General features: G+C 48.2%; 1 protein-coding gene and 1 pseudogene across 1 annotated transcript; both read right to left on the bottom strand.

Annotated features, from left to right (window-relative positions):
* Positions 1–319: 319 nt before the first annotated feature.
* On the bottom strand, positions 320–988 carry LOC141522649 (tubulin alpha-8 chain-like; annotated as a pseudogene).
* A 6,783-nt stretch (positions 989–7,771) lies between these two features.
* Positions 7,772–8,356, bottom strand: RPP25 (ribonuclease P/MRP subunit p25). The gene has a single exon (XM_074236370.1). It carries the CDS (start codon positions 8,354–8,356, stop codon positions 7,772–7,774), a length of 585 nt encoding a protein of 194 aa, XP_074092471.1.
* Positions 8,357–13,174: the final 4,818 nt, after the last annotated feature.

The raw sequence follows: 13,174 nt of genomic DNA on the forward strand, positions 1-13,174 counted from the left end.
TAGAATAATAATCACTTAATTCTGGAAGGGAGTTCTTTCTCCTTAAACCATTCAATCACTCTTTGGCTATTCCCCTCAAGGGCTCTCTTGCCTCTCTCTCTCTCTCTCTCTCTCTCTACCTTGTCCCAGATGAATTGAAGTAATCAAAAAAAAAATCTCTTTCCTCTGATCAATACACTTTTCTCTTTAGGGTGGAAGAAAATGATCGTTTTTTTGGTTGCAAGTATCACACTCTATTGATTTTTAATGACCATAGAACAAATAAAAGAGACCTAATCTGAAAAAGATAGCATATAACATAATATCCCTTACCTTCAGCTTACCCCTTAGTACTATATGCTTCATTCTTATAATTCTCCAAGGCAGTCATATTCACCCATGCCTCAGAGAACTCTTCTTCTGCCATCCTGTCCCCAACACACCAATGAACAAAGACATGCTTGGTATTCAACAGATCAAACTTGTGGTCCAAAAGAGCCCAGACATCAGCAACAACTGTGGAATTGCTCAACATGCACTCAACTCATTATATCTCGGCCAGGTTACCACTGGAAACCACAGTGGAGGCTGGTAATTTATGCCAATCTGGAAGCCAATTGGATACCAATTCACAAACTGGATACTGCTCTTTGTGTTGATGGCGGCAATGGCTGCAATGACATCTTTGGGAACCACATTGCCATAATATAACAAACAGCAAGCCATGTGTTTACTATGGCGAGAGTCACACTTCATTATCTCATTGGTTGGCCCAAAGCAACCATTGGTGATCTTTGCTACAGGCAGCTCTTTTGGTTGGCCTTTTCAGCCAATTTGACTGACTAGAGGAGAGTAGATAAGGGGATAGGGAACTAAGCTGGTCTGGAATTCTGTTAGATTCAACATTCAGGGTACTATCAAATCAGAGACTGACAGAGGACATAATTTGTCTACTAAGGCAATTCAGATTAGAATAGGTTGGACATTCAATAGCCTCATTGTCTATCATGCAGGCACAATCCAGGATGATGTGAGTGATCAGACTGTAGGGCTTGTGAGAAATGATTATTTCTTTTTTTCTACTTCCTCATTCAGAAATCAACCAGCATGGGAAATATTAGACAGAGATTTACCCAGGTCAGGTTCACTGTCTAATTAGACAGTAAAAGAAATTCTAAATTTGGGCTAATGGGTATAGTCCTGCTCATTGAATTTGTTCAGACAGGTCTGTGAAAATGTGGATCCTCCCTTTTGTCAGACAGGTGATAAGATTTGGGTGACCCAATTAACATATTCCAAGACTCTCATTGTAATACAGTTCACTTCTCATAGTAATATTCATTCTCTCATATTTATTAACTAATCAGAATTGATTTTCACCTTCAGGAACACTACTCTTCAAAGGGCATATGAAGCATTGGTCTAAGAGAGAAGGCCAAATGAACATTCTTTTATTAAAATGCTGGCACAATTAATAAAATGATTAAATTATCCAGAAGCTATGTCTCTTGGAATTTGTTTAAATTTTTTTAATTAAAGATTTTATTTATTTTGAGTTTTATAATTTTTCCCCTAATCTTACTTCTCCCCCCCCCCAGAAGGCAATTTGCCAGTCTTTACATTGTTTCCATGGTATACATTGATCCAAATTGAGTGTGATGAGAGAGAAATCATATCCTGAAGGAAGAAACATAAAGTATAAGAAATAGCAAGATCAAACAATAAGATATCAGTTTTTTTTCTAAATTTAAGGTAATAGTCCTTGGTCTTTGTTCAAACTCCACAGTCCTTTCTTGGATACAGATGGCATTCTCCATTGCAGATAGCCCCCAAATTGTCCCTGATTGTTGCGCTGATGGAATGAGCAAGTCCATCAAAGTTGATCATTGCCCCCATGTTGCTGTTAGGGTGTAGTGTCTTTCTGGTTCTGCTCATCTCTTTCAGCATCAGTTTGTGCAAATCCCTCTAGGCTTCCCTGAATTCCCATCTCTCCTGGTTTCTAATAGAACAATAGTGTTCCATGACATACATATACCACATTTGCTAAGCCATTCCCCCAATTGAAGGACATTTACTTGATTTCCAATTCTTTGCCACCACAAACAGGGCTGCTATGAATATTTTTGTACAAGTAATGCTTTTACCCTTTTTCATCATCTCTTCAGGATATAGACCCAGTAGTGGTATTGCTGGATTAAAGGGTATGCACATTTTTGTTGCCCTTTGGGTGTAGGAACTTGTTTAATTGTCATAGCCTCAACTACAACTGTGGAAAACTGAAGGACCAAGTTAAGTGAAGAATTCCAGCTTGGTCTTCTTGATAGAATCAATAGATAAGACAAGAGAGAAAACCAGAGCTAGTCTATCAAAATGGTGGAAAACCATTGAAGACCTGTGCATTAATCAGCAAACTTCTGAAACTTGTCCAGAGCCAGGTTGATGATTGCCTTGCCAATAGATCTATGCCCATGGGCATAGTGATTGGTGGCATCTTCCTTGCCAGTGATCATTGCTCAGGATCAAAGAGCTGGTGAAGTAGGAACTTAACATGGCCCCAGGGAACTTTCACTGAAAAAGGGGTTGAAGGAGCCATTTCCTCTGCCAATGGTCTTGTCGCTTGGAATCTGACCATCAGGTTGGATACTATGTTTTGAGCACTACAAATAGTGTCAATAGGGATGACAGCCTGGCCAAAGTGGTTAGAAATGCACACATACATGATGAATGCTGTCTGGGGCTCATTGGGCTGAGGAGAAATGGAGGGGAGGACAAATGTTTCTCACTGTAGAAGGAAATGATCTTAACGGGACATGAAGCCTTTCTCTAAGTCTGGTTATATATTCCTCCAGTCCATTTTCTAGAAGTTTTGCTTTCTGTCTTGACCTTAGGTCTCCTAGGCCTAAGAAAAGATGAGGGGAAGAAGGATTTTAGGGAAGGGTATTGTTTCCTGAGATATTTTATTGAATATTGGTGAAGTTTCCATCTTTCAGCGAAGTCTGGTAAGGACTTTAGACTCAATAAATGTCTTTGTTTTCTCCTTAATATCTTCAGTTGAACTAAGAAGGAGGTTTTTAACAACATGCATCCATACTCAGCTATTAGATTTTGAGTCATGGCCATACTGTTGTTCAGTTGGTTCAGTCATGTCCAACCTGTCATGACCTCATTTGAGGTTTTCTTGGCAGAGACACTGGAGTTGTTGGTTATTTCCTTCTCCAGCTTATTTTATAGATGAGGAAACTGAAGCAAACAGGGTTAAAGGACTTGCCCAGGGTCACCAGCTAGTAAGAATCTGGGGCCAGATTGGAACACAGCAGATCTAGCACTGTACTACACCAATCTACTACACCACCTAACTGCCCATCGCCAAATTACCAGTACAATGTGGACGTGAAAAGGATGTCACAGAGAGCAACTTGGGACTAAGACTGTGAAACTATATAGAAATCACCCTATCTTCTTGCTAGGAACTGTGAAACTATATAGAAATCCTAGGCTTCTGGAGGGCAGCGACTATGACTGGTTAGGTAGCCAGCCTCAATCCTATTTATTATTCTTCAAGATAAGCTTCATGGCCATGCTCTGCCCTGTGTCCCCTTGTTTGATTGGAGGTTGGAGAGCTCCTTGCAGAACCTCCATTTAAGGAAAGTATCCTGGCCAGATAATCTTTACATTCATGTCCCTGTTGCCTAGGCTCCTCTGGACTTTACCATCATGGCCCCTTCATCCTCAAAGGTTTCTTTAGCTCTAGAACACAGACCTCAGCAGTACCCTCTGCCTGTGTAATCCCTCCCTCTTTTTGGAGGGTGGAGAACTCCTTCTAGAACTTACCCTGGCCAGGCATTTTCATTTAATGCTCAGTCACTCTCCTCTGGACTTTTTCACCCTTCTCATCTATAAGACAGGAATAATAATAACAGAACTTGTCTCCGGGGCTTGTCGTGAGGACATCTCTCTAAAGTGCTTACAAACCTAAAAGTGCCAGGTTCCTTTTACCTAAGGAATCTGAGACTTCCATGTTCACACATGTGATATGAGTCAGAGGCAGTATTTGCACTAGGGTTCTCTAATTCCAGAGTTAATAAATGTTTATTGACTGTTCTCCCTCTATGTATTAAAACTCACCAAGAAGATCCTTCTATCTTATTCCACTCCGATAGAGGAGTTAATCAGTTTGCTTGAATACTGGTGTTGGGGAGCTCACTAATTCCTAAGGCAGTGTATTCCAGTTTTTGCTTAGTGGATTTTTAGAAACCGCTTATATTGAATAGAAACCTGCATCCTTCCCGTTGATGCTATTACTAGCTCTGTTCTCTGGGGCCAAAGAGAACAAATCTCATACTGCTTCCTACTCTTTGTGCAGCAAATGATTGAAAGACAGTAATCCCGGAGGAAATGAAGAGTCGAGATTAAACATCCCCAACTTCTCTATCTGATCCTTGTGCACCAAGGTGCCCAACCCTTCTGCCAGATATTCTATTCAGGGCACCTTGGGGAGTTGGGAGGGGCTGTGGAGTGGATAACAATTTTGACTAATCTTTTTTTTCTTTTGTTCAGCATTAGTCTCTAGTGAAATTTTTTTTAATATCCCCCACCCCCTTCTCAGTCCCTTAAGGAAAATGAGGTGATCCCAGCCTTCCCTCCCCCACCTCAAAGATTCTCAGTTATTCTAGAATATGCAGACCTCAATGTACTGGGGAGCTGAAGCAGAGAAGGGAAGATCTGCAGTCTAAGAGAGGGACATGGGTGGTCATGCTGAGCCCAAAGGGAAGAAGCTGTAATAGGAAAATGTTAGGCAAGACTTATGATAAACTGTCTAGGGAGAGCATTTTGGTGTGGAAGGGGGCAGGGGAGAGGCTTCTCAGTGCCCCTCAAGTCACAGCTAGCAAGTCACTTTCCAGCTTTTCCTATCAAGGCGGTAAGATCCATTAACTGGTTCTGTCAGCCCCAAGCCTCTGTGAGATATAAATGTCCTTCCCATCTTCCCCCCCCCTCCCTCCTCTTTATCTCTCTTCCTTTCTAAACAGGATTCTATAACCATGGGTCTGCCTAAAAAGGGGCACAGGAACTCTGGAACTTGTGCCCAGATACCAGATGAGGGTTGGAATAAGGACAGGGGACCATCATGGAGCAGGTGGAGGGTCAAGGCTTTTTGCTTACTTTAGTTTTCCCCCTTTCAGATTGTAGCACCCAGTAAAAAAAGATACCAGATTTCAGCTACAGATGTGAATTGTGCAAGTAGGAAGAGAAAATAGGCAGGCGAGGGGGGGAAAGACAGGCTTAGGAAGGCTTCTTATCTCTCAGCAGGCAGCTGTTCCCAAGCTAGAGGCAAGCTACTTATCAGCCCGGGGCCCACACTGATTCCTTGGCTTTCTCGGGAGCTTCTGTAATTGAATATTAATTTCCAGCAGTGAGTTTGGGCTTGTTCCCTCACTCTCCTTCCATCCATAGGTTGTCCTTGGTCCTTCTAGACACAAAGGGGTTTGAGACAGGATTTAAGAGTGGAGGCTGGGCAAGATATTCTCTCTAGTTCTCCCAGAGAGAGGGCTTACTTAGTGTGACTACCCCAGTAGGAGTCTGGGCTTTTTGGTCAGGAGGGAAAGTGAAAGTCTCCAAAAGGACACCTTGACCCCTGATGTAATGGACTGGAGAATAGAACAAAAGAAACCCTTTTCAGAAAAGACTGGGAGTTTGGCTTCAGGAGGGCTGTTTCTGGCCTTCCAGGGACATACCCACTAAGAAGTGGAAGAAGGGAACCGTGGGGGTTCAGGAAAAGCCAGAAGCTTGCTAGATCCTGGGCTCTGACTTCCCTTTCCTCTTGGGGGGAGAATTAGTACCATTTCCATTTACTAGAATTGCAGCCCTTCCTAGGAGCTAGCACTGGAGGTGGGGGTAGGGAAGACACTGGAAACCAAAGCCAGAAAATTTGTGAGACATCTAGAGTAGGTATCGGTTGCCATTTATCTTTTGTTCAGACCCTCAATGACTTCTGCATTTGAGATTTTGAGATTGGGTTACAAGGGAGGGGCGGATGTTAGGACCGGAAGGGAAGCAGGGTCATTCTTTGGATTTTTAGCCCAACATTTTCACAAGTACCCTCCCTCAACCCCCAACCTGGACCAGTCACCACCTTTTTGGGAAGTAGAGGCAGAGAACATTTCCTTTGAGATCCTTGTTTAAAAAACTGCAGGAGTACCAGTCGACACAGCAGACCTCCAGATCTGGCAGGTTCCCCCCCAGAAAGAATACTAAGTCTGGGAGGAGGCCTCCCTTCTATCCACTTCTTGAAGCTGGGAGATAGGAGTGTTACCCTGTGAAAGATGGCAAGGAGTGGGGGAATCATCCTAGAACAAACACCCCTATCTTCTTGTTGATGTGTTTCATTCCAAAGGAACTAGGAGCCACAAGTCACTGGAACTACCATTAATAACACTGACAGTGTCTCTCTGGGGTGATTGAAAGGTCTCCCAGATGAAGGTGTTCCTGCAGCCAGCAATATAGCACACATTTTTCTCAAGGTCCATTCAGCTCCTCTTATTGTCTACCCATCCTCCCCTCTTCTTCCTTCCCTCCCAGTGTCCTTCCCATTACTCAGTGTCTCCCAGGTAAGCTTTTTAGGGGCCTTATGTATGAATAAAGAATTTTCACGGCTCTCCACCCTTCAGACCCAGGCAGAAAAAGGAGACACCTCTCCCCTCATTCTAGCTTCTGGGTTTGTCCTTATAAACTGACTTTGATGTGAGGGGTATGAGGGTAGGGAGTTCCCTTTTCCTTTTGGGGTTGGACAAAGCTTGGGAATCAAGGGGAGTCAGCAGAACCTAAGTCTTCTCTTCCCTTACCCCATATCTCTTCCTTAGAGTTAATATCACTCACCCCCTCCTCTCTTCCCCTTCTTCCCCTCCCCCATCTAGATTTAGAAGGGAACTCTCTTCTCCCAAACCCAAGATGTGATCTCAAGATTTCTTCACAAAGGCAACAGACTAAAAAGAAGAAAAAGTGTATATTCGGGGAATAGGTCCCAGACTGCCTATCAGATCTCTTCTACGCATCCTGTGTGCTTCTCTCTACGGCGTCCCCCACCCCCACTACCTTACCTTTAACTTCCCCAGAAGGCCAGGATAGAGAATCCAGACTAAGAGATCTCTCCGCATCTTTCAGGATCTCATCTCCCATTGGCCTATGGATTTGTCTGAGTCAGGACGGAGTGAACAGAAATAACTGTTGGATGGGGTTGGGAATGTCGATTGGGCGACCCGAAGTCCACCCCTGAGATCTGCCGCGTAGCGGGAGACAACCAAGGCCAGAAACAATATCCTCAACTGTATGGGGGATTCCCAAGAAATCCTGTTTTACCTTCACAAGAACGCCCCGGTGCTCTCCCTCCCCAAGGTCTGAAGGAGTGATAGCTAAGTGACCTGACGGCCACATCCCCTTTCTCGGACAGCTAGCCCCAGAGAGAGCGTCCTCCGCGCACTCCTGCAGGACACGCGGGGTGGGGTGGGGGGTCCATTGGAGAAAGGGGCGGGGAGCAACGAGACTGGAACGCGAAGTCAGAGGGACTGTAGGCAGCGGCTGCTTCGAGGCTCCGCTAACTGGTTTCCAACACTCCGAAGATCGCGTTTAGGACGGCGAGGGGTAGGGGGGTCCACTCGGAACGCAGAGCTTTTCTTTTTTCTTCCGGGGATTCAGGGAAGGGTCATGCCGGGGTCCGGTCCAAGGAAGGGCAGGGATGCGGGTGGGGTCCGAAACCCGTGCTGGAGGAAAGGGGAGCCCGCCGGCCCGCCGATGGCTGTCAGCCGGTCCCGTCCCGGCTCCCCTCCCCCTCGGCGGCCGGCCTCCGGCGGCCCTGCAGCCTCTTGCTGGCCCTCTCCTCGGCGGCGGGCGAGCCGGGGCCCCGCTTGAGCCGGGGGGCGGCGGGCGGCGGCCAGGTCTGCGCGTCGGGCCGGGGCTCGGGGGGCTGGTAGCCGGGCTGGCCGGGGTCCAGGGCGTCCTTGGAGAGGAGGATGGAGAGGGCCGGCACGTTCTTGTGCACGCTGAGGCTGGGGCCGGGCCGGCCGGGCGGCGGCGGGCGGCTCTCCCAGACCTCGCGGAGGCTCCGGTAGCGCAGCCGGGTGACCTGGTGCAGGCCGGCCAGGCGCCGCTTGAGAATCTCCACGCAGGTGACGGTCTTGGTGACGGCGCGGCCGCAGCCGCTGAAGACGATGGTGCGGGTGGCCGGCTGCTCCATGCGCGCCGCGGCGAAGCCCAGCAAGTTGCGGATCTTGCTGCCCTCCTTCACCTTCATCTCCACGGCGCCGGGGGCCAGGTCGGCGAAGGGCCCCGGGCTCTCCGCCTCCGCGTCCGCCTCCTCCGTGCGCACCTTCCTGAAGTTCTCCATGCGCAACCGGGAGGCAGCGTGGGCAAGGGGCCGTCTCCGCCGGGGCCCTCCATGGGCCACGGGGAGGGGGGCCCGACCTCGCGCCCCCCGCCGCCCCGCCGGGGCGCCCCTCGGAGCGGGCCCGGGGCGCCGGCGGGGACCGCCCGGACGCGAAGCGGCTCGGGCTCGGGGGTCGGACGGGGCGGACCGGCCTCTGGGCTGCGCTTCTCCCCCGGCCGGTCCGCTCCAGCCAGGCTCCTCTTTGGAGACTTGGAGGCTGCCCAGGCGCCCAGCTCCTTTCACCGCTGGAGCCGGCCCTCCCTCAGCCCCGCCTTGGTCCCGCCCCCGCCGTTCCCCTCCTTCCCCCGCCCCCACTCTCCCACCCCAGACCCCGACTTCTCTCTCTGGCTTTCCCCAACTCTCTCCCCCCGGCCGGCCGGCGTCCCGAAAGCAGCGGTTCCCACCTGGGGAGGGGCGATGAGGAGATGGCCGGGGGGGGCGGGGGGGAGGGAGAGGATCTCGATGGAGTTTTCTTCCTTCCCTTCTTTCTGGAGCCAGCCCCACGCCCGAGTCTCCCAGTTCCCGGGCGACTTCTCTCTAGCTCAAGGACGGTATCTGCTCTCGTCAGCAAAGTGCAGGAGCCGAGGCAGCAACGAAGGCTCTATCCAGCTGACGGCCTCCCCCCTCTTGGGGAAGGGAAATTGGAGTCAGACTGCTGGGAGCGTCTGGGCTCCCGAGGGACCGGAGTTCTCCACTCTCCTGCTGCTGTGATTCTGCCCGCGCCCACAGCCCTGGGAGGCAAGTCAGAGGGGGGAGAGGGGAAATGCGGACCAAAGAGCCCAGGTGCTAGGCAGGGGAGGCAACACCTTATCCAGATGCAGGGCAAGAAGCCAGCTGTCCCGAACAGGCCGCCCGCCTCTCTCAGTTACTCAGTTGTTCTGCACTGGGTTGACCACTTGGTCTTTCTGAGCCTCAGTGTCCTCATCAGTGAAATGGCCATCATTATATCTGCCTTGCCCTACCTTCCTCAAGTGCAAAAGAATCACTGAAATGCAGCCCGAGGGTCCTCTGACTCTGGGAAATTGACTGTTTTGGAGGGGAAGAGTCGGACAGAAAGGATAACTCAAAGCCCAGCCTTATGGCTTTATCTCACCACCCCCCCGAAATGTCTGCCTTTGGGAAAAGACTACATCAGAGTGATGGAAAAGGAGCTAAGCAGGTGGCAGGCAGGCGATCGTGGATGGACTTCCGCAGTGTTTCTAGAATGACTTGTGGGATGGTGGAGAAATTATGGAAGGATATAAAGAAGACTCCCAGTAGGTAAGAAGGTGGGAAGGGTCAGTGGAGATAGAAAGGGAAAAACAATCGCAGTTCTAAGGTGCTTAGTTACAGCGTAGAACCCAAAAGATTTCCTTAGAGCTGTGATTTTGATAAGAGGAGAAAGTTTTGCTAAGGAGGCAACTAGCCCTAGGGGTAAAGCTAGATCCCCCAGGGGATCCATAAGGTAGAATTCAGAGACTGAAAAAGAGAGAGGCCCAATACTGGGAGAAATATCTTGAGTCCTCCTGGAAGTTCTGTTTGATGAATTAACCTTCCCACAGGGTGTCCAGCTCAGAGACTGAGGACACCCTGTAGACCAGCCTTCTTTCATTTGGTCCCAGGGATAGAAAGGAGAGAGAGAAAGAGAAATGGGGGAGGGAAATTGGATGTTCTCTATGTGTAGGAAAAACCAGGAAGAAGGGAGAGAGGAAAAGAGTGGGAAGGGAACAGGACAGATGGAGAGAAGGGGGAAGGATGCCCAGAAGGAATGAACATGCAGAGGAAACCCCATTTTCACACCCTCTCACCCAGCTAAGGCCTTCTCTTCTGAATGGAGTAGCCTGGAGCCCTGAGAATGAGACATGGCCCCCGTCTCCTTCGTAGCCCCAAATCCAGCGTCAAGAATATGTTCTTCATCCTGGGTGGGGATGAGAAGAAGAGAAGGTAGAAAGCTGCTCTGAAGGCAAAGCAGCAGCAAGGAAGGAATCTAGTGACCTCTGCAGCTAAGTCACTAGGAAGAAAAACGGCTCCCCTGGAAGGGAAATCGGATCAATAGCCATTTACTGAGGTGCAAGTTCTCCCGCCCTATTTGCTCTGGTTGGGGGGGGGGGAGGATGTTTGTGGAAGCTGGTCCTGGTGACAGGACCTTACCCTTCTCACCCTGCCACTTCTGTAAGAGCTTGGCTCCGTTGTATAAGGGCCTTGGTACTTCCTTCCTCACTTGTGGTTGAACCACTCTCATTGGCCCCTCACATCTCAACTCATCTTCTTTTAACCTCTCTTCACCTCTCTCTCTCTCTCTCTCTCTCACCCCCTTCTCTGCCTCTGTGTCTTTGTTTCTGCCTCTTTTTGTCTTTCTCTGCCTGCCTGTCTCTATCTCTCTGTCTCTCTCTATCTGACTTTCTCTCAAATGTTAAGCCATGCAAACTTTGGAGCACCATGATTCTCTCTTTCAATCACTCCATTTGTCTCTCTCTTTTCTGTTTCTTTCCTTCCCCCGTTTCCCTTTATCTCTATCTTTATGTCTTTCTTCTCTCTCTGGACCACTGTTTCTGTCTGTTCATGCCATCTTTTTCTATTTATGGGCAATGAGGTGGAGTGGGAAGAACCCTAGCTTTGGAGTCAAAGGAACTAGCTTCAAATTTCAGCTCTGCTATACTTTAGGGGTGACCTTGAACAAGTCATTTCATATCTCTGGAAAATAAGGGGGTCAGACTAGGTGATCTCTGTAATACTTCTTCTAAATTCAATTTTTATTACCTCCAGGTCTGCCTTCCCTTTCTCTTAGCCTGACTGTCTCTCCAGAATATAAATTCACCCCTTTTGTCTGATTGCTGAAAGCAATTTCACAAAAATTGAAGGATGGGGGGGGGTGTTTGTTTTCATTTTTGAACTCAGTCCTGCTGACTCCAGGGCCTGTTCTGTGCTCTAATCCACTGTACCACCTAACTGCCCAAGAGTCAATGAACTTTTGCATAGTATTCATCCAAGTCTCTTCCTCCCCCCCCACAACCTACCACAGCTACCAATTGAATCCTTAACCTCTCCAAGCTTCTCCCCACTCTCCTAAGAAATAGGGGCAAGACAGTAGCTTTGACTGACCCAAAACATGAACTTGTTTCTAACTTGTGCTCAGTTTTCTCTTGAGTTGTCTCATCCTCCCTGTCAGTGAGCTCTTGATGGTGGAAACCCACCCACCCAAGTACATGGGTGTGTTGAATGAAATACAAAAACAAATTCTCCAAAGTATCAATGGCACAATCATCTGCCCCTCCCTGCTACCCTCCTCCACCCTTCCCAACCTACCACCTTGGTATGTCTGACTTTACCTTGCTCACTAGGAGATCCTACAGTTAATTCTTTTTTTTATTTTTTTATTTTTTAGATTTTTGCAAGGCCAATGGAGTTAAGTGGCTTGCCCAAGGCCACCCGGCTAGGTAATTATCTAGTGTCTGAGGTCAGATTTGAACCCAGGTACTCCTGACTCCAAGGCCAGTGCTCTATTCACTGCACCACCTAGTGGCCCCTACAGTTAATTCTTTTGCTGCTAATATGCATTTGTACTTTGAGAGGTTCTTCCTGATGTCCAGCTTCAACTCTTCTTGCTACACATTAAGTCTATTTCCTCTCTTTTCCTATCTGGTGGAGATGTGTATAGAAAAGGAAATAAATAAATCCTAGTGGTAACCTTCCCATTCTTTTGAGTTCCCAGGTACAAACAGATTGTTCTCCTCCAGAATCTAGATGGGAGGGAGAAGGAAACAAGGCATTCATTTTAAAATACATAATAATTATTTTCTCTAGCTATGTCATTATGAATCCAATTGTGTATTCACTAGGGGCCAATGCAAAAGACTCTGCAAAGCTAGTTAGGAAATCTGGATTCCAATCTAGATTCCTCACTGTTTGACTTTGGACAAGTCATTTCTTTGTTCTGACCCTCAGTTCCCTCATCAATAAAATGGGACTAGATCAAATAATCTCTGATGTCCTTTCAAGGTCTGAGATGGGCAATCTATGTTGTAGGGGGCCACAGATAATGCCCCCCCAGTAGCCATGTCCTCTTTTCCATCCTGACTCATACTTATACAACACATGTTTACCTGCATGATGGGAATCAAAGTCTGGGCAAAGTCCCCCTCTAGATTGTCTCCCTCCCCTTAGAGAAGAAAGGTCTGTTGGATCCCTTTTTCCGGTGGTGGGAAGCTTAGAGATCTGTTCCACAATTGGAATTGGGGGGAATGTAGGAGGGGAGGGGTGGGGGATGGGCTCCAAGCTGTTTGGACAGAAGCTTTGCTAGCACACATTTTTGCTTTAATTCTGCTCTTTTCCAGCCCTGCCGGGCTGCCTCTTCCATTGTGTGCTCCTGATTGGGCATTTAAATCCAAGCCAGCGTGTACCATCTAATCACCGCTTAACCAGCTCTCCTCACACAGTTTCCTAAATGGGGAAGATGAGGAGGCAATCATGTTAAATAGTTTCCACATCAGTAACACTGATTGGTACAGAACAACCTTCATCTCCGCCAGGCTGGGTGGAAGCGGGGGAGCAGAAAAGGAGGGAGGGTTGAAAAGGCCCCAGACTGCCTCTCCCTCCCTGCCTTTTTTCTCCCAGCTCCCTCTGCAGTACTTAAAATGTAAATGAATTTCATTATTAGCAGCTCCATCACTAATTACCATCTGAAGCCATTCATTACCATGTCAGCTTATTTGTTGGAGGACAACAGAGCGGTTCTTTGGTACCGCACTGTGGAAATGGGGGCATGAGCTCATGGAGAGGAGAAGAGAGAAGAGAGAAGAG

Source organism: Macrotis lagotis, chromosome 4 (genome assembly GCF_037893015.1).
Source record: "Macrotis lagotis isolate mMagLag1 chromosome 4, bilby.v1.9.chrom.fasta, whole genome shotgun sequence".
Classification (NCBI taxonomy): Eukaryota; Metazoa; Chordata; class Mammalia; order Peramelemorphia; family Peramelidae; genus Macrotis; species Macrotis lagotis.